This window comes from Pogoniulus pusillus, chromosome 22 (assembly GCF_015220805.1).
Source record: "Pogoniulus pusillus isolate bPogPus1 chromosome 22, bPogPus1.pri, whole genome shotgun sequence".
NCBI lineage: Eukaryota > Metazoa > Chordata > Aves > Piciformes > Lybiidae > Pogoniulus > Pogoniulus pusillus.
The window spans coordinates 20,435,840-20,457,564 of record NC_087285.1 but is presented as its reverse complement, the minus strand read 5'-3'; the positions used below and the strand labels follow the sequence as shown (position 1 = coordinate 20,457,564).

General features: G+C 50.9%; 1 protein-coding gene across 5 annotated transcripts in view; it reads right to left on the bottom strand.

Moving 5' to 3' along the window:
- The window catches only part of RASGEF1C (RasGEF domain family member 1C), an 89,123-nt gene that overhangs the window by 35,506 nt on the left and 31,892 nt on the right, over window positions 1–21,725 (bottom strand). For 4 of the 5 annotated variants that reach the window (XR_010306469.1, XR_010306468.1, XM_064162137.1 and 1 more), the window contains exon 2: window positions 4–186. Coding sequence is in view for 3 of the 5 variants with exons in the window: in XM_064162137.1 (XP_064018207.1) it covers window positions 4–180 (177 nt within the window). In the remaining 2 variants the exon portion in view is untranslated. Of the gene's footprint in view, window positions 1–3; window positions 187–1,073; window positions 1,134–21,725 lie in introns of those variants that run through there. The other variant, XM_064162134.1, reaches the window with a different exon arrangement.

Here is a 21,725-nt window from a genome sequence, read left to right as displayed (position 1 = left end):
TACTTCAGGGTAGTAATCAGTGGTAGGTATCAGATGCTGGATTAGAGCATCCAGAGATGCTGAGGTAAGGTTTCCATCCTGGAAGATCAGTCCTCCTTGTTCATCTTCTTTTGAAGTATGTAGATGAGGGCTGAAGCCACATGGGGTAAACATACTGGTAGAAGTCAGTGTTTGGGGCATGCCTTCCTGCAACAGAGAGAGACTCGTGTCAGGAGCAAGAGCCATCAGATCACAGAAGCACAGATTCACACAGGCTGGCAGAGCCCCTCAGCATCACCAAGCCCAACCTAGAACCCTACTCTGCAAGATTCACCTTCAACCATATCCCACATCCAAACCACCCTTAAACACATCCAGACTGGGTGACTCCACCACCTCCCTGGGCAGCCCATTCCAGTCCCTGACCACTCTCTCTGTGAAAAACCTTTTCATAATGTCCAATCTAAACCTCCCCAGCCTCAGCCTGAGGCCATTCCCCCTTGTTCTGTCTCCAGTGACCTGTGAGCAGAGCCCAGCAGCAGCCTCTGCACAATGTCCCTTCAGGTAGCTGTAGACAGCAATGAGGTCTCCCCTCAACCTCCTCTTCCTCACACTAACCATCCCCAGCTCCCTCAGTCACTCCTCATCAGATTTATTCTCCAGGCCCTTCCCCAGCTTCACTGCCCTCCTCTGGCCCTGCTCCAGCACCTCCACATCTCTCCTGTATTGCAGTGCCCAAAACTGAACACAACACTCAAGGCGTGGCCTCACCAAAGCCAAGTCCAAGGAGACAGTCACCTCCCTGCTCCTGCTGGCCACAGCATCTGTAATCCAAGCCAGGATGCCATTGGCCTTCTTGGCCACCTGGGCACACTGCTGGCTCACATTCAGCTGCCTGGGCATGCTGCTGGCTCCTATTCAGCTGCTTGTCTATTACAGCCCCCCCCCAGATGCCTTTCTGCCAGGCAGCTCTCCAGCCACACTGCCCCAAGCCTGTAAGCACAGTCACATCTCTCTTCTGGTCGATTCCAAAAGCACAGGCCACTGCTGAGAGCTTCCTGCTCACAAAATTAACACCACCCCTTCACAGTAACCTCTCTGACTGCTGTCACTGGCAGATGGTGCCTGCAATGGGAAGTGTGCAAGAAAATGGGACAGCCTCAGCTATGCTTTTGGGCCAGAAAGTGGCAGCAGCTACTTTGGTTTCTCACTCCAACCATGGGTGTCTGTGGTGATTCTCCTTCTTGCTGCCATCCCAGGTAGGAGAGGCAAAATACTTGGGACTCGAATTCAGCAGGTTCCTGAGCAGAACAGAGATGTCTGCTTGGAACTCTGTCCCCTGAGAATGAGGCAGTGAGAGTTTAGGGCGAAAGGGGGAGAGAATAAGGGACTTAAGCATTGCACTGCAGCTCCCACGGGACAGAAGTCACAGAGGGAGTGACAGGGTAGAAGCAGGAGCAGAAGTCAGCTATGGGGAGGATGGAAAAATGAAGGGAGTTGGGAGGAACAGAGAACGTGGGAGTTGAAGAGATTAAAGAGCAAGAAAAGGAGAACTGAGGAAGAGGGAGAAGGCAGACACCTGCACTATTTTTGGAGCCTAAAGTTAGTCAGCCCTAGGTCTATACTTAGGTAGGAAATAAATGTTTCAAAAAGCTCCTGAGCACTCTGTTAGAGATGCAGAGTCCTCAGGACCTTTGAGGAGGAGGCCAGGCAAGCTTGGAGCATGTAGCCCAGTTTCAAGCTCCCTGTATTCCACTCCTCTGGGTTGCATTCTAGGCTCCATCTCAGTGTTGTGCCTCACAAGCAGCTTGACATGTTTCTTCTGCTAAGCAAAATTGTTTTCTTCCTAAATTGGTGCAGGTGGATGAAAGATTTTTGCCCTGAGAGCTTTAAAACATTTCCAGCTGCTTTTGAAATCCCTGCTAAAAGCTGCTCTGCTCTCAACTATAGGCAGCATTATAGGATGTGGGCTGGGAAAGGACAGTGCATGCTCAGTCCCAGGTTAGCAGATGCATCACCTTGAGCAAGGGCCTCCTCTGTGACCTGGTTGCTTCCTTCTAAATTTCATTTCACTTGGTGTGAGGGAGGATGGAAAAGAGATGATTGAAAGCAAGAGTCCCAGAGCCAATCTCTACTCTGAGCAGCTAGAAAACTGGAATCTCCCAGGACTCCAGTTCTGTCTCCTGAGCCTGCTGGAAAAGCAGGATCTGCACCCCAGGGACTGCTGAGCTGGCACTGACCTCCCACGTCGGAAGGCACAGGCCCACAGGCTGACACTGCCTGCTGCTCCACCTCAGCCTGCCAGCGCTGCCAGGCAGCAGATGTGCCTTATTTTTCAGTACATTTCTCTTCTCCTTGTCTGTTATTCCCCTCCATCTGCCTTCCTGCCTCTTCACCACCCCATACAACTTTAAGAGCTGCCCCATTTGGCTTAAAAATCTGAGTTTGTGCTTCCCCTTCAGTACCAGTAGAGTCAGCCCAGCTTTAGCTGCATGCACAGCACAGTGTACTCATTCCTGCTAAAGCACCTCTCTGCCTGACACCACCCATCTACTTGCCCAAGCTCAGGCTGCTGCAACCTGCCAACTCTGAGCAATCCAGGACTGCCACAGAGGAGAAGGGCAGCGTGCCTGTAAGGCAGGCAGGGCATGCAGCCCTGGCACAGGCTGGGAGCTGGGTCCCAGCACCGTGGGAGATCAGGCTTTACAAACAAAACTTGGGTGACTGTTCCCTGGAAGCCTTTGGTTCAGTCACTACATCTTATCTCCTCCTGGGAGGCTCACACGGGCTGGGAGCACAGGGCTGCCTCCAGGATTTGCAATCAAACATCAAGGAACCAAAATGCCAAACCCAACACATTCCTGCCTCGACTGAACGATAAAAATAGCTGCCAGGGATCCTGGGCTGCACCAAGAGAAGTGTGGGCAGCAGGCTGAAGGAAGTGATCCTCCCTCTCAGCTCTGCACTGGTGAGACCCCACCTGGAGTACTGAGTCCACTTCTGGAGCCACTACTGCAAGAGGGCTGGAAGGTGTCCAGAGAAGGGCCACGAGGATGAGCAGAGAGCTGGAGCTGCTCTGCTATGAGGAGAGACTGGGGGAGTTGAGGCTGTTCAGTCTGGAGAGGAGAAGGCTCCCAGGCGACCTTCTTGTGGCCTTTCAGTATCTTAAGGGGGCTACAAGAAAGCTGGGGAGGGACTTTTTAGGATGTCAGGTAGTGATGGGACTGGGGAGAAATGGAACAAAGCTGGAAATGGGGAGATTCAGATTGGATGTTAGGAAGAAGTTCTTCAGCATGAGGTTGGTGAGAGCCTGGAATGGGAAGCCCAGAAACTCATCCCTGGAGGTGTTTAAGGCCAGGCTGGATGAGGCTCTGGCCAGCCTGATCAAGTGTGAGGTGTCCCTGCCCATGGCAGGGGGGTTGGAACTGGCTGATCCTCGTGGTCCCTTCCAACCCTGACTGATTCTCTGATCCAGTTTGGTTTGAAGAGCAGAATATCTGAATGCCATCCCAGCCAGAATGGAAGCTGAAGCATCTCATTGTAATGACTGTGCAGATGTGCCTGTTAATAAGGCTCCAAGAGCAAGTAATTGCTTCCTTTTGTCTACAGCTCAGCCTCCATGTAGTAAATGGGCAAGGCTGCCAAATCCCATTTGTTACTTCTAAGACGCTCTGTGTGTCCCCTTGTTTCTATGGCGATAATCCCATGGATTCTACGTCCACACAGACCAAGAAACAAATCTCATGGATGCAGAGCTGTCCAGATGAGGCAAAGAGAAAGCTAAGACAGCTGTGAACTCCACCAGGACACATCCTGACTTCAGCGTGGAGCAGAACTCCCCAGCAATGAGTTATTCAGTGCAATCCCTTGCTGTCAATGCCGCTTTTGTTAGCGAATAGAAATGGATCTAAAGAGGATACTGCCTGGAATTCTGCATCCCATGGCATGAGAAACCTTGCTGAAATACACAGGAATGATTCTTAAGACAAAGTTGACTTTCTTGTGGGGTTTTTTTTTTCAGCTGTAGAACTGTCACTGAGGCACCCATCTTGGGTATTGCTAAGCAATGCAACTTGACTTCATGTTAGGAAGTTTCTGGTCTAATCTCAAGTTTTCAGGAAACATCTGTGCCATATCTTGAGGCTGTTCAGTCTGGAGAAGAGGAGGCTCTGAGGTGGTCTTCTTGTGTCCTTCCAGGATCTGAAGGGGACCTACAAAAAAGCTGGGGAGGGACTTTTTAGGCTCTCAGGGACTGACAAGACTGGGGGGAATGGAGCAAAGCTGGAGGTGGGGAGAGTCAGGCTGGAGGTGAGGAGGAAGTTGTTGAGCAGGAGAGTGGTGAGAGCCTGGAATGGGTTGCCCAGGGAGGTGGTTGAGGCCCCATGGCTGGAGGTGTTTGAGGCCAGGCTGGATGAGGCTGTGTGCAGCCTGCTCTAGGGTAGGGTGTCCCTGGGCATGGCAGGGGGGTTGGAACTGGCTGATCCTTGTCCTCCCTTCCAACCCTGACTGATTCTATGAGTCTATATCTGAGCTGGTACCTGGTTGCCACCTTACTTGCCACCAAAGAAGACCTGAAAGCTTTAACTTGCTGCCTTTTTTTGCTGCCTGTTAACTGATACTGTTATGTTCTCAGCAGGATGAAGGCCAATTGCACAGAGACTGCTATGCTTGGTAATAACTAACATTAGTATTTGGCAGACAGGGATTTAGGGCAGAGACTCACAACACCTAGCTCCTTTTCTGCTCATGCAGTTTCCAAAGCAGTCTTTTCAAAAGCACTAAATAGAAACAAGGTCTTGCTTTGAGAGAGCCCAAATATGTGGCTGCCTGCAGTAGGCAGGAGACAAGGGCATGCTGTCAAGCACTCCCAGAGTACAGAAACAAGAAGAGGAGAAGCACCAAGAAAGGAAAATGAACAAGCAAATGACCCTAGGGAGATCTGTCTTCTTATACTGATGGTGGTTTGGATGATGTAAAAGGTAGGTGGTGTAGACAGAGCCAGGCCCTTCTCTGGAGAGCACAGTGACAGGATGAGAGGCAACACCCCCAGAAAGGAAACTGCAATTGAATGTAAGAGCAAACCCTCCCCTGAGCAGTGTGTGGAATTGGAAGAGAGACCTAGATAAGGTCTCCAGTTTCCATCCCGGGAGATCTTCAAAGCTTACCTAGACAAGGTCCTGAGCAACATAAGCAAACTTTGACATTAGCCTTGCTTCAAGCAGGAGGGTGGAGGAATGACCACAAGAAGATCCCTTCTGACTAACTACTGTATGATTCTAGTACACATCCTCCTCAAACTGTAGCAGTACTGTCCCATTTCTGAGCTTTTGCATATAAACCACACAAGTGAAAACCAAGTCCAGATCATTAGATATACATAAAGAAGTTCATGTTAGGCATATTATTTTCCACTTCTCCACAGGTAAGTGCTTTCCTAAGCCTCAGTCCAACTCAGCACACCACATTTTCCTCTTCTCAGAAGGAAATCAGGTGCCAAATTCAACCAAAGTTTGCAGGATTGCACAGATCAAATACTCATAGAATAGTCTGGGTTGGAAGGAATCTCCTAAGGTCATCCAGTCCAATCCCTCTGCACTCAACAGGGGCATCCTCAGCTAGATCAGGTTGCTCAGAGTGATAATGCTCATGACAATACTCTGCTTTATAATCTTTCTCCACTGGTCAGGACAGCCCAGTATTCCAAAACTGATTTAAGTAGACAACTCATGGATACTTCTCACTGCAACTTATGCTTACACAAAAATATGTCAAGACCTGACTCACTGAGCCAAAGCATGGAACCAAAGGATCACTAATGCTTGGGAGAAAAGCCTCCTGCAATCTCTGCACCTATCAGTGCCTGCAGGTGTTTTAAAACCTCTGGAAAGCCAATGCCCAAACCTGGAAAGTGAGCTGTGTCCAGTTCTGGGCCCCTCACCTCAAGAGAGATGCTAAGATACTGGAAGGTGTCCAGAGAAGGGCAATGAAGCTGGTGAGGGGCCTGGAGCACAGCCCAGTGAGGAGAGGCTGAGGGAGCCTGGGTTGTGCAGCCTGCAGAAGAGGAGGCTCAGGGCAGAGCTCATTGCTGTCTGTAGCTACCTGAAAGGAGGCTGTAGCCAGGTGGGGTTGGGCTCTTCTCCCAGGCAAGCAGCAACAGAACAAGAGGACACAGTCTCAAGTTGTGCCAGGGGAGGTCTAGGCTGGATGTTAGGAGGAAGTTGTTGGCAGAGAGAGTGATTGGCATTGGATTGGGCTGCCCAGGGAGGTGGTGGAGTCACCATTCCTGGAGGTATTGAAGCCAAGCCTGGCTGGGGCACTTAGTGCCATGGTCTGGTTGACTGAATAGGGCTGGGTGCTAGGTTGGACTGGCTGAGCTTGGAGGTCTCTTCCAACCTGGTTGGTTCTATGATTCTAAGCAAGCATGTAATACAGCCCCAGCAATCTGCAGCAAGAGGTCCACCATGCTAGAGGATGACCAAGAGCTGCCAGCTCTGCCTTCCTGGAACCAGCCAGGCGACCTGCAGCAGAGCCACGAGGGTCCATATCTCCCCAGCACTCCCCAGCCCCACTGCCTGCTGCTATGTCATCCCCATGGCAAGCACAGTTACTGCTTACGTGGACACACAATGTTCAGGAAACATTGAATTTGTTCCCCAGCAGCTCTGATGTGTGAAGTGTTTTATCCTTTATCAAGAACTTAATCAGGCTGTTTACGTTGGATCTGCATTTCATCTCTGCCTCCCATCTGCTCTGCCTCTCTCAAGGGGAAACAAGAGCTGGTAGCATGTGAGGAAGGGAGCAGGACTGCAGACTTATCTTCCCACCCACTTAACTTTCAGATTAGCAAAATAAATAAAACCTTTCCCACTTCAGGGATGAAAGGCACAAGCTTCTGACAATCTCCCACCAGCATTACAGGAGCTAGAAGAGGTTAGGAAGGGAAGTTGCGGGCAGCCCATTCCAATGCCAATCACTCTCTCTGACAACAACTTCCTCCTAACAGCCAGCCTAGACCTCCCCTGGCACAGCTTGAGACTGTGTCCCCTTGTTCTGTTGCTGCTTGCCTGGCAGCAGAGCCCAACCCCACCTGGCTACAGCCTCCCTTCAGGTAGTTGCAGACAGCAATGAGCTCTGCCCTGAGCCTCCTCTGCTGCAGGCTGCACACCCCCAGCTCCCTCAGCCGCTCCTCACAGGGCTGTGCTCCAGCTCTTCACCTTTACAGACAAAACCATTTCAGAAGATGATTGTAAGGAGGGAAAATTCAGATTTTTCTCTTTCTTTTGTAGCAAGGAAAGCTGAAGAAAGAAGAGAGAAAGAATTCTAATGGTTCAGGAAACATAAAAGAAAAGCACTGCACAGTAACTGCCTCCAGTTGTCAAGGCCATGGCTGTAAAAGCTTTTTTCAGCAGGAGTGCCTGCCATTAACTAACTCACAATGTGTTTGCTGCTGATGTAATTAAGAAACTGGCAGCAGATATAAGGTGGGTTGGTTTTTTTTTTCCCCTTCACCTTTTCACCAGGCCATAAAACATTCAATTTCCAGTCCCTGAAGTTGTGAGATTGAAGAATCATTGCATCATAGAATCAGTCAGGGTTGGGAGGGACCACAAGCATCATCCAGTTCCAACCCTCCTGCCAGGAGCAGGGATACCCTACCCTAGAGCAGGCTGGGCAGAGTTTCATCCACCCTGGCCTTAAACACCTCCAGGGACAGAGCCTCCATGGAGGTCCTCAGGGGCTGGAAGGGATCTGCAGAGCTCATCCAGTCCAACCCCCTGCCAGAGCAGCATCCCCTAGAGCAGATCACACAGGAACACACCAGGAGGGTTTTGAACATCTCCAAAGAAGGAGACTCCACAACCCCACTGGGCAGCCTGTTCCAGTGCTCTGTCACCTTCACAGGGAACAAAAATCCTCCTCATGTTTACATGGAACTTCCTATGCCTCAGCTTCCACCCCTTTCCCCTTGTCCCCCTGCAGATATTGCAGTGTGACAGGAAAAATCCAATTCAAACCCCATGGAAATTCCTGGGCTCTGCCCCTCACAGGGTTACTGGGGGCTGGAAGGGATCTGCAGAGCTCACCCAGTCCAAAACCCCTGCCAGAGAAGCATCCCCTAGAGCAGATCACACAGGAACATATCCAGGAGGGTTTTGAACATCTCCAAAGACGGAGACTCCACAACCCCCCTGGGCAGCCTATTCCAGTGTCGTTTACATGGAACTTCCTACACCTCAGCTTCCACCCCTTGCCCCTTGTGCCCCTGCAGACATTGCAGTGTGACAGGAAAAATCCACTTCAAACCCCATGGAAATTCCTGGGCTCTGCCTCTCACAGGGTTAGTGGGGGCTGCAAAAAGAGCTTTTCCTCTCTGGGCTAGGCACAGAGCAGCAACCCAAAGCAGCCAACAGCAGGGGCATGTGCACACCTACACAGCTGCTTTTCCCCATCCTGTCAGTGAAAATGATCCCCTTGCAGCTTGAGAAATGTTCTGCAGCCCAAATGTGGCAGCGAAACGCCGACTACGCTAACCAGTTACGGCAGACTCTGACGGGCATGCCTCAGAAAAAGAGCCCATATTTATAGGGTAAGGAGGCATTGAATCAATTACCAGCACAGTACAAACAAGAACAAGGTCACCTTGCTGAAGGAATATTTCTGTTGATGCTCACGTTGGAGGATTTCGCTCAATAGGGAAAAATGAAAACCTGTTTATGGGGGTTGGGTTAGACTGGTCCGAAAGGGAGAGTAAATCAGAAAGGAGAAGACTTATGGCCAATTAAACTCAACTCCAATCAAAACCCCATTCAGGCAACAGTTTCCTGGGGGCTTCAATTTGTTAGTGCCATGTGTTTGTTGTGGGGTTTTTATTTTTCATAACTCTCCTTTTCATGTAAGATGAGCAATAATAAAAGCCCTTCACTAACAAGCAGAGCCATGAACATCTTATTCATCTTCAAATAGGTGACCCTGCTGTGGCCTGTCAGTATCTTAAGGGAGCCTACCAGAAAGCTGGGGAGGGGCTTTTTAGGCTGTCAGGTAGTGATAGGACTGGGGGGAATGGAACAAAGCTGGAAATGGATGGATTCAGACTGGATGTTAGGAAGTTCTTCAGCATGAGAGTGGTGAAACTCTGAGAGGGGTTGTCCAGGGAGGTGGTGGAAGCCTCATCCCTGGAGATTGTAGAATCAGAGAATCAACCAGGTTGGAAGAGACCTCCAAGCTCATCCAGTCCAACCTAGCAGCCAGCCCTGGCTAATCAACCAGACCATGGCACTAAGTGCCTCAGCCAGGCTTTTTGTGAACACCTCCAGGGATGGCAATATTTAAGGTCAGGCTGGATGAGGCTCTGGCCAGCCTGATCTTGGGTAGGGTGTCCCTGCCCATGGCAGGGAGGGTAGAACTGGCTGATCCTTGTGGTCCCTTCCAACCCTGACTGATTCTATGATCTATAATCTAGTGTGAGGTGTCCCTGCCCATGGCAGGGGGGGTAGAACTGGATGATCCTTGTGGCCCCTTCCAACCCTGACTGATTCTATGGAACACCATCAGTGCCTGGCATCAGAGAGCACTGAAAGGGCTCACGGTAACCACCCAGGAACACAACTGCAGTGGGTGTAAAGCTATTTTTTTCCTTAGCCTCAGAATAATTTCCCTCTTCATTAATTTGGTTCGAGTCTGAAGTATTTCTCCTGGGTAGGAGCAAGCTGGCATTGACCCAGGCGAGAGCCTGAGCGCAGCCTTTGATGTCTGCGAGCCTTCGCCACCAGCGGCAGCGCATGTGCGGTGCGGGGCTGGGGGCAGCTCGGGGCCTCAGCAGCGCCAGCCTGCGAGCACTGTGAGCAGCAGAACGCCCCCCAGTACATCCCAGACACCCTTGACAATATCCAAATGTATGCTAATGGCAGCTGGCTGGATTGCTCTCACTTTAGGCTAGGAAATCTATTTTCTGCTCTAATGTGCCTCTCTCCCCTTGTGCCTCCCCCTTCCTCCTGAGCTCTTGGTAAAACCCTCAGACAATAGGAACTATCTCTTCTTTCTTCCTTTTAAAGAAAAACCTACCCTTTTTCTTTACTTAAGGGAAAGAAGGGCTTCCTCTTGCCTTAGGATAGAAAAAGGCTAGAGAGAACCTAAATGGAACAAGGGAAAGAAGAGAGCTCAGAGTGGGAATGAATTGCTGCACCTTTTGTTCGAGGCAGAATTGCAGAACCTGCCCTGAGTGAAGGCAGAGCTCACCCAGGCATGGGCAGAGAGGGAAATCCCGGGAAAGAACCATGCAGGCAGCATTCCCAGAAACCACAGACATGGAGAGCAGCCTTTTGGCTCAGCTCAGTCGTCGCTGACAGGCCACCAGTGTGACTGCCTGGAAATCAGTCAGTGCTTGGAGTTTCTTCTTCAGGCAGGGGAAGCGGTGAGGAGAGGAAGTTATTTAAGGATAACTAAAAGTTATCCTTCAACAGAGTACTGCATTCAGTTTTGGGCTCCCCAGCTGAAGAGGGACAGGGATCTGCTGGAGAAGGTCCAGCAGAGGGCTACAAGGATGATGAGGGAGAGTGAAGCACTGCCTGATGAGGAGTTCTGTGGTTCTGCGATTCCAAACCCACCCAGATGTGTCCCTGTGTGACCTCCTCTAGGGCATCCTGCCCCAGCAGGGTGGGAGTTGGACTGGATGATGAGGGGAGTGGAGCACTGCCTGGTCAGGAGAGCTGAGGCACCTGGGGCTGCTTAGTCAGGAGAGGAGAAGTCTGAGAGGCGACTTAATGTCTATAAATATCTGAGGGCTGGGAGAGAGGAGGGAGGGACAGGCTCTGCTCACTGCTCCCTGGGATAGGACAAGGAGCAATGGATGGAAGCTGCAGCACAGGAGGTTCCAGCTCAACACAAGGGGGAACTTGTAAAGGTCCCAGAGCCCTGGCACAGGCTGCCCAGACAGGCTGTGGAGTCTCCTTCTCTGGAGCCTTTCAAGGCCTGTCTGGTTGATTCTATTATTTCATAAGAGTTGGGGGTGGATAACACCCAAACTGTCACAGGTCTCCCTCTCTGGAGATATTCAACCTCCCCCAGATGCATTCCTGTGTGATCTGGTACAGGACCCTGCTCTGGCATGGGGGTTGGACTGGATGAGCTTTTGAAGGTCCCTTCCAGCCCCTGACATTCTGTGAATCAGAGCAGCCTAGAAGCAGCATGCAGCGTTGCACTTGATGACCTTAGAGGTCTTTTCCAACCTCAATGACTTTCCGGCAGAGCCTGGCCCCTGCCACAGCAGCAGCTTTGCATGAGCAAGAAGGCTTCTCCCCAGCTAAATGAATGCAGTCTCCAGCTCACGCTGCCAGAATCACAAGGGAAGAGCCTGCAAACAAAACGGCAGCGCAGACCTCAGCCCTCCGCTCATGACATCTGGGTGAGAACAAGCCCTGACAGGCATGAAAAAAACCCCTCCCACGCTAAGCAAAGCAATCCTGCTCTTTATGCAGGAGGGAGACGGAAAGCTGTGTATCAAACAAATAATTGCAAGAGCAGCTTTATCAGTCCCTGCTGATTACCCTCAGCTCGGTTTGATGACTCTGCCAGCGCTCCGCAGGCTGTGCGGAGAGCTGCATGTCACAACATTTCACTTGCAGTGCTCTCATTTATTAACACCTCCTGCTACCTGTCTCCCAGTCAGAAACCTTGGCATGCATCTAGAAATTGGTCTCCCTGCAGTCTGTCAGGGAGGTTTAAAAACCTATAAATCATATATATCTATATATAGATGAACATCCTCAGCCAGGCTCCACAGCACTGCATGATGAGGCATTTGGGGCAGAGCATCTCTCTCCCTCTGCAGTCATACACAGGCACACAGATTATCACATGAGTGCAGACCTCCCCCCTCCCAAAAAGTAAGCACAGGAAATCAAGTAACTTGATTATCACTGCTCCACTTGGGGCGGGGACAGCATTGCACTTGACTTCATTTCTTCCCAACCTCACAAAAACATTAAATGGAAGAATCACAGAATCAGCCAGGTCAGAAGAGACTTCCAAGCTCAGCCAGGCCAACCTAGCACCCAGCCCTATCCTGTCAACCAGACCATGGCACTAAGTGCCCCAGCCAGGCTTGGCTTCAACAACTCCAGGCACAGCGACTCCACCACCTCCCTGGGCAGCCCATTCCAATGCCAATCACTCTCTCTGCCAACAACTTCCTCCTAACAGCCAGCCTAGACCTGCCCTGGCGCAACTTGAGACTGTGTCCCTTTGTTCTGTTGCTGGTTGCCTGGCAGAAGAGACCAACCCCACCTGGCTACAGCCTCCTTTTTCACTTGAGGAAACATCAATGCCTTCTGCAGAGCCTTCACCAGTGCCAATTTGCCACCACTGTTAATTATACTGCAACTGAGCAGCGCTCAGTTACCATATGCACAATGTCTCTTAGGCTTTTGCTCCTGATTGCCATGGTCTGCAGAATCTCTCAGATTTATGTTCCACTGCAAGGCAAGCTTTGTGGCAGGCACCTCTGTCCTTTGGTGCAGTGCTTAGCTGAGTCAAGCACCTGATTGATGGCGCTCACATCCCCTGTCCTCAACTTGCCTTCAAGAGCTGTGCACAGGATTGTGGACTGGAAAGCTGCAAGGTCAGAGCTGAGCCTGGCTCTGATGATGACACTTGAAAGCAGGACTTCACTCTCTGCCAAAGGTGGACAGAGCACAGGGGCTCCAGCAGCCCAGCCAACATCATGCTCCAGTCTTGGCTACAGATTTGGGTGATTGCACCCTAGCATGCCTGGAGTGCTCCAGACTGACAAGGAGGCTCTTGTACTCTATGGATGGCATATGGACATGTCTCTCTGAAAAAGCATGAGCTTGTGAGCTTCTGGATTTCCCCTTCTGGAGCACCATCTGCACCCACTCCCAGTCCTACCACAGCGTGACCCGAGGCAGCCAGGCTCGCGTCGGTGCTGGGGCACTCATCAAGCCCCATGCTTCTCACACGAGGTGAGAAAGACTCAGCATCATCTGTGGCTGTCTCCAGATTTAACATGTTGGAATATGCTCAGCCCACACAAGTCCAACCTTCATTTAGGCAGGGAAGGAAGTCTTGCTGACAGGTTTTCACTGGCTGCATTACATATTGAGGCAGGCAAAGAAGAGGCAGGCAAAGAAGAGGCAGGCAAAGAAGAGGCAGGCAAAGAAGAGGCAGGCAAAGAAGAGGCAGGCAAAGAAGAGGCAGGCAAAGAAGAGGCTCTGCTGACATTTAGGATATCACAGCAAGTCTGTAGCTGGAAAACAAATCCCTGAACTCCAGAAAGAGGAAGATTCAGCTGCAGCTCAAGCACCACTGGGGTGAGGGTGTGGGACCCATGGGAATCCTATGCTGGGGATCCAACACACCAGAGAGGCACCATGCTCAGTCCCAGTCACCTCCTCCCCAAGAGGCAAGGGGTAGGGGGGAGTCACCACTGAGCTGGCTAATTGCTCATTAGGCAAAATTAGCGCTGTAAGACTATTCTGTGATCATTGCTTAAAGTCTGTCATTAAAAGAGACTACAGGCATTAGTTCTTTGCTTCTTATCAAGCACCAGCAATGCTGAGCCCCGAGCCAGAGCATCACCAGCAGCAGCACCAGCTCTTGGAAAATCATGGGAACTGCCCAGGCTGACCTGCCCATGGTCCATCCAGCTCACCTGCCTGCCTGCCATAGAACATGGAATCAACCAGGTTGGAAGAGAGCTCCAAGCTCATCCAGTCCAACCTAGCACCCAGTCCTATTCATTCAACCAGACCATGGCACTAAGTGCCTCAGCCAGGCTTGGCTTCAACACCTCCAGGGACAGCAACTCCACCACCTCCCTGGGCAGCCCATTCCAATGCCAATTACTCTCTCTGCCAACAACTTCCTCCTAACATCCAGCCTAGACCTCTCCTGGCACAACTTGAGACTGTGTCCCCTTGTTCTGTTGCTGGGTGCCTGGGAGCAGAGCCCAACCCCACCTGGCTACAGCCTCCCTGCAGGTAGTTGTATACAGCAATGAGCTCTGCCCTGAGCCTCCTCTTCTGCAGGCTGCACACCCCCAGCTCCCTCAGCCTCTCCTCACAGGGCTGTGCTCCAGGCCCCTCCCCAGCCTTGCTGCCCTTCTCTCAACACCTTCCAGCACCTCAACATCTCTCTGGAATTGAGAGCCCAGAACTGGACACAGCTCTCAATCTGTGGCCTGAGCAGTGCTGAGCACAGGGGCAGAATAACCTCCCTTGTCCTGCTGCCCACACTGTTCCTGAGCCAGCCCAGGATGCCATTGGCTCTCTTGCCCACCTGGGCACTGCTGCCTCATCTTCAGCTACTCCCTACCAGCACCCCCAGGGCCCTCTCTGCCTGGCTGCACTCAGCCACTCCATCCCCAGCCTGTAGCACTGCTTGGGGTTGTTGTGGCCAAAGTGTAGAACCCTGCACTTGGTCTTGTTGAATCTCATCCCATTGGCCTCTGCCCACCCAGCCAGCCTGTCCAGGTCCCTCTGCAGGGCTCTGCTACCCTCCAACAGCTCCACACCTGCTCCTAGCTTGGTGTCACCTGCAAACCTACTGATAAGGGACTAAATCTCCTCATCCAGATCATCATTTTTTTTCATGCTGACCACCATGGGATGCATCACAGCATAGGGCTAGGGTGCTGCCCACTACAGCAGCCTCTTCCTGCTCTTGAGTAGTTAGAGACTGGTTCATGCCCTGAAGCATAAGATTTAACATTCATCCAAACCCTGCTTTTGTTATCCTCAGCATCCATATAAAAATGATACCCTTCAGGAAGCAGCAAGCAGAAGCCTTCCTAGAGCTATGGTAGGGAGCTCAGTCAAACACTCCTGTTGGAGGAGCTGCCTTTAAATACTAGGGGATGACTTTTATTTTTCCCTTGGCATCATTCCACTGATTTTTGTGGTATAAAACCCAGGGGTGAATATGGTCCAAGATACACACAAAATGAGCTAAATTCTGAACTGCACTTGCTGACCTCATAACTCTCCAGCAGTTGAAATGTGGGTTAGAAAGCCAATTTCCATAAGGGACATGTTCAGCTAACAGTGGGAGACTGTGCTGACTCGAGCTGTGTGAGCAGGCTACTGAGATATTTCCCACATCATCCACATTCATTCCATATTTTCTGGAAGTGCTCCTCAAAAGATGGTGTCAAGGGTGCAAATCCTGCAGCTCAGAGAGATCTGTGGCCCTTCAGAAAACACAGAGAGGTTTTAACTCATCATTCTGATGCTTGGAGAAGCCACAAAACACAGCCGTGGTGTTTCTTGCCCCCAACCTGCAAAGCTGCAGGGCAGCAGCTTGCTTAGCATCTGGGCAGCCAAGATGGGGACACAGACATCCCTCTGTAGTGCTTGGAAAAGGAAAGGCTCCACAGGGACACACTGCAAATCCCAACTTTTGTCTATGGCTCAACATAAAATTCATTCATTCCTTTTGCATATGGCTTGAGCAACAGTGAGGGTTCTGAAGCAGCAAGTCCCATGGTTATGAAACTGTGCTATTTTAAGAATCTTAACAAAACTACCTGGTACCAAATTGGAATGCACAGAGTTGTTACCCTCTGGCTAAGTGTCTCACCCTTACTTCATCCTCTAAGACTCCAGACCTGCACAGACAGACACACACAACAGGACTTTAAACACTGTAGGGGAATTTCTGGTGAAATTATGCAGGTAGAGATATGCAAATAGGGAGGATTTGCAAAAGGAAGAGTCTAATGTCACCTGTAATCTCCCAAGCCTGGAGATTTACACATGGAGCTGAAGAAAAAGCCCTTGCCTTGCCACTCCACATGGGAAACTGGGTGACTCACTTGCTCCAATGAGGTCTGGCATCACCGTGCAGCTGGGGCCACATTTAACCACCTGATTTCTGCTCATAAACTGGACCAAAACCTTGAAATCACAGGCTCATAGATGTCAGGGGATGGAAGGGACCCAAACAGACCGAGTCCAACCCCCCCTGCCACAGCAGGACCACACAGTCTAGCTCAGGTCACACAGAAACACATCCAGACAGGCCTGGAAAGGCTCCAGAGAAGGAGACTCCACAGCCTCTCTGGGCAGCCTGTGCCAGGGCTCTGGGCTCCCTTACAGTAAAAGAAGTTCCCCCTTGTGCTGAGCTGGAACCTGCTGTGCTGCAGCTCCTTGTCCTGTGCCAGGGAGCAATTGTGCAGAGCCTGTCCCCCACCACCTGACCCTCAGGACTCAGATATTGATAAACATTTATTAGATCCCTTCTCAGTCTTCTCTTCTTCAGACTAAGCAGCCCCAGGTCCCTCAGCCTCTCCTCATCAGGCAGTGCTCCAGTCCCCTCATCATCCTCATAGCCCTTTGCTTGATCCTCTTCAGCAGATCCCTGTCCCTCTTATTAAACTGGGGAGCCCAAAACTGAAGTCAGAACTCTGGAGCCCCTATGACAAGAGGGATGTGGAGATGCTGGAGCATGTCCAGAGCAGGGCCAGGAGGATGCTCCGAGGCTGCAGCAGCTCTTCTGTGAGCACAGACTGAAAGAGTTGGGGCTGTGCAGGCTGGAGAAGAGGAGGCTCCCAGGGGACCTTCTTGTGGCCTTCCAGCATCTGAAGGGGGCCACAAAAAAGCTGGGGAGGGACTTTTTAGGCTGTCAGGGAGTGACAGAACTGGGGGGAATGGAGCAAAGCTGGAGGTGGGGAGAGTCAGGCTGGACCTGGGGAGGAAGTTGTTGAGCATGAGAGTGGTGAGAGGCTGGAATGGGCTGCCCAGGGAGGTGGTTGAGGCCTCATGGCTGGAGGTGTTTAAGGCCAGGCTGGCTGAGGCTGTGGACAGCCTGATCTAGTGTGAGGTGTCCCTGGGCATGGCAGGGGGGTTGGAACTGGCTGATCCTTGTGCTCCCTTCCAACCCTGCCTGATTCTATTCCACTCAAGACGGAGTCTCACCAGGGCAGAGCAGAGTGTTCTTATTCAAAGAGATGCTTCTGCTTCACGTGGGTAAGGCTGACTCCAGCCTGTGCCCCAGATACAACTGATTACTCATGTAAATATTTACAGCAGCCAAGTCAGACACCACCTTTTAAAACCAAGTCCCTCCTCATTGCAAGTTTTCTATCAGTGCTACCACCAAAACCTGAAATATGCCACTTGTCTTGAACCATTTGTGCAGCTCAATAACCATTTCAGTTTCAAAGCTCTGAAGCAGCTGATCCAGCAGCCTCTTGCAAACAAAGAACATTGATGGGAATGAGCAAAGGCTGCTTTATGCTCAACTGAAGGCATTAACTAGAAGAAACCTGCAGCCCATTGGCAGCTGGATATAAAACAGATAGGAATATGTGATAGATAGAGAGAAAGGCTTCAAAAGCTATTTTAGTACTACTTAAAATCTAAATATTCACAGAGATTAGTGGGCAAGACATCAGCAGTGTGTGCAGAGCTTGCACAGAGGGGTTCCCAGTGCAACACACCCTGCACAGACCCAGTCTTCAGGACCAGGACTCAAGCTGGACTCACTCTGTACAAATGTACAAACATTTACTGCTGCAAGAGCCTGCAGAAGGACGGAGATTGGTGAGATGAAGATTCCACTGGTGAATGCTTTGCTGGGATGTCTCCAGCTACACATTGCAATGGGCTGCCCAGGGAGGTGGTGGAGTCACCATGCCTGGAGGTGTTCAAGCAAAGCCTGGATGAGGCACTTAGTGCCATGGTCTGGTTGATTGGATAGGGCTGGGTGCTAGGTTGGCCTGGCTCAGCTTGGTGGTCTCTTCCAGCCTGGTTGGGTCTGTGATTCTACACTGGACAGAGGGTAGAAGCATCTAACTGAAGACCAATCTGAACATAAGGAAGAATAATGGAAGTGAGGAACATAATCATATAAATCAGAAATCATAAAATGGCTTAGGTAGGAAGGGACCATAAAGATCACCTAGCTCCAACCTGCCTGCCAAGGGCAGGGACAGCTTCCACTAGACCAGGTTGATCAAGGATCCATACAGCCTGGCCTTGAACACTTCCAGGGAAGGGAAAATGCATTAAAATCAAGTGCTTAGAGGATCTTGGGTGCTCCAAGCCTCAGAACATCTGAGTTTTATGCATTCTCTTCAGTTCACCATGCAATGCACGAGGTGATTCAGGCATTTCAGGACAGGAGCTTCAAAAAAAATCCAACACTGAGTAGGAACCCAACAAATCTTACCCAGGCTTTCAGGACAGTGTTTTCTACTCTACCTGTGTTGCTTCTGGTACTGCTTCTTGATTTCCCCCCATTCACTCAGAAGTCAGAACTCTGAAACCCAGAGGCCAAATATCTCTTGTTTAAACCAAGAAACAACAGGTCACTTGCTCACACTTCTTGCCTCTGCTCTGAGGAGTGCAGTACTCAGTGCACTCAAGAAGTGGGTTTCAATGTTGGTTTGTAAGCAATACCAACCAGACCAGACAATATAAGGATGGCAGAGACTCACACAAGGCTTTGCCAAAGTTTTCAGCTGAGGACTCAAATGGCCACATGAAAACAGCAATGCCCCTTCCCCTGGTTGCACTGTGGCCCCAAGCAAAAAGCAATGCCCCTTCCCCTGGTTGCACTGTGGCCCCATGCTTTAGATGTGCTGTATTGTTATTGTGTTCTTTGGGATGCTCTTGAAGATCCAGGATGCTTATCAGATTTTCCTCACAAGATCCTTGCATTTCAGATTCTCAGGTGCCTGTTTCAGCAGGCTCTGCTACACTTTCAGATGGCACTGAAATGGGACAGCTGGTATTTTCTGAGCAACACACCAAACTACTGAGTCTACTCAGGAGGGAACTGGAGAGGTAACCAGCTGGAAACCCGTGATGAAGGAATGACTACCTGCTACCTCCCTGAGGGAGAGGGAGGAGAGTAGAAGTTAATGGAAGGATAACCAGGAACTCTCCAGGGATATCAGTTTATAGGCCAGGAGCATACATGAACACAACTCATTTGCATATCAGAGCCTACAGGAGAAGGTGTGACAGCCAAATGCAGCTTAGGAAAACATGGCTCTCTGTAAAGCTGAGAGCTTCTTCACTTCTGGAGACACAATCCTAACGCTCAGCTTGGCAACTGCAGGCTAAAGAACACCAACATGTCTGGTTTGGGCAGCCTGTGCAGTGAAATCACTCCTGATGACATTTACAGTGTCTTCAGCAGACATGCCTGGGACTCAGAGAAACAAACTGGGTTTTTTCTGGGGGAGTTCAAGGATCCTTGCTCCAAACAGCCAGCAAAATAAAATACTCAGGCGTTGCAACCACACAGTGGAATGGTCTGGGTTCCAAAGGTCAGTGAAGGAAAAGAGCCAACGACTCAGATGGCCCAAACCCACACCATGCTGCAGGAACAGGACAAGATGTAACTCAGCTGTAGCCAGAGCCCTGGCTACCTGAGCTCTTTAAAGAGCTTTAACAGATCACACTTCACAGAAGCTGCAGTGTCCAGACAGCTGTTTACACACTCTGCACACCCCAAAAGCAATGTGTGTCTACAGACTTGGCCACTCACCTGGAGGCCTGCCCGTGCCCCAGCAGGGCTGAGGCCCTGAGAGCACAAACATGGCAGCATTTGGGGAGAGAAGAATTCCTCCCATGCTGCAAGAAGCATTTTCTTCAAGCATTGACTCCTAAACAGAAACACAGAATCATAGAACCAAGCAGATTGGAAGAGACCTCCAAGCTCATCCACTCCAACCTAGCACCCAGCCCTATTCATTCAACCAGACCATGGCACTAAGTGCCCCAGCCAGGCTTGGCTTCAACACCTCCAGGGACAGCAACCTCCCTGGGCAGCCCATTCCAATGCCAATCACTCTCTCTGACAACAACTTCCTCCTAACATCCAGCCTAGACCTCCCCTGGCACAACTTGAGGCTGTGTCCCCTTGTTCTATTGGTGGATGCCTGGCAGCAGAGCCCAACCCCACCTGGCTACAGCCTCCCTGCAGGGAGCTGCAGACAGCAATGAGCTCTGCCCTGAGCCTCCTCTTCTGCAGGCTGCACACCCCCAGCTCCCTCAGCCTCTCCTCACTGGGCTGTGCTCCAGGCCCCTCCCCAGCCTTGCTGCCCTTCTCTCAACACCTTCCAGCACCTCAGCATCTCTCTGGAATTGAGAGCCCAGAACTGGACACAGCTCTCAATCTGTGGCCTGAGCAGTGCTGAGTCCAGGGGCAGAAGAACTTCCCTTGTCCTGCTGCCCACACTGCTCCTGAGCCAGCCCAGGATGCCATTGGCTCTGCTGCCCACCTGGGCACACTGCTGCCTCATCTGCAGCTACTCTCTACCAGCACCCCCAGGTCCCTCTCTGCCTGGCTTCTCTCCAGCCACTCCATCCCCAGCCTGTAGTGCTGCTTGGGGTTGTTATGGCCAAAGAGCAGATCCCTTCACTTGGCCTTGTTCAATCTCATCCCATTGGCCTCTGCCCACCCAGCCAGCCTGTCCAGGTCCCTCTGCAGGGCTCTGCTACCCTCCAACAGCTCCACACCTGCTCCTAGCTTGCTGTCATCTGTGAACTTACTGATGCTTGACTCAATCCCCTCATCCAGATCATCAGTGAAAATATTGAACAGGATTGGGCCCAGCACCTTGGAGAACACCACTAGTGCCAGCTGCCCACTGGATGTGGCACCATTCACCACCACTCTCTGGGCCCAGCCTTCCAGCCAGTTCTTGACTCACACCAGAGTGAAGATCCTCCCTTCCTTCACCTGATACTCCTCACTCTGCACATTTAATAACCCCTCCAGCTGCTCCCTGCAACTGCCACCACACTTTGGCCAGATCTGCACCCTGGCCTTCCTGCCAGAGCCAGCACAAAACTCTCCTTCCCCTTCCTGCCCTGGTTGGCAATATCGCTGCAGCCTATTAAGCAGCATGAAAAGGAAGGACTACTAAAAGCCTTTCACTGGGCTAAGCAATTTGAGGCAGGGTTTTATTATCAGAATCTGTTGTGTCAAAAGGAGGACATTGGCCACGACGATCTGGGGCTGTTTCATGAGCACTGGAGTGAAACCCTCCTGCCAGCCAAGCGCAGACGCCTGCAGGAAATTCCTCAGCCCATGATGTCTGTTTTAACATGCTAATCACCAAGAGCCTTCTCCATTGTTCAGGGCATTTTTAAGTGTCTGCCTGTCAGTCATAAATATGTAATTGCTTTCTTGTTCATAACTTTCCATTAACACAGTGACTATTCAGATGGCTACCACAGAATTGCCTGGGGGGGGGGGAAAAAGAGCCCTTTTATCTTATATATGCCACAATTCACCAACATCTCCTGGGCCTACAGCCCATTTTATCAGCCTGTAGTCCATTTTATCATTTCTCAGTAAGAACTCAATTCCAAAATTCCCAAACCTTCCACTTTAAAGCATCTCTTTTCATGTTACATCTGCTGTTGGTTCCACTCCCGTGCCACAACTCACATCACAAGAAGCTGGAGTCAAGAGGTTATTCTGGAGGAGCTGAGTTGACCATTATTCAGTGCTTGTTCCCACAGAAGCTTCCAGCTCCCAACCTACCCACAAGGAAAGGGTTTGGTCCAGCACTGTGGCTCCATCCTCTCTAGAAATCTGCAACTCCTTTTTCTCTCTCTCTCTCTGATATCACAGAAACATGCAGGTTGGAAAAGCCACTCAGGATCACCAAGTCCAGAGGAGGTCTAGGCTGGAAGTCAGGAGGAAGTTGTTGGCAGAGAGAGTGATTGGCACTGGAATGGGCTGCCCAGGGAGGTGGTGGAGTTGCTGTCCCT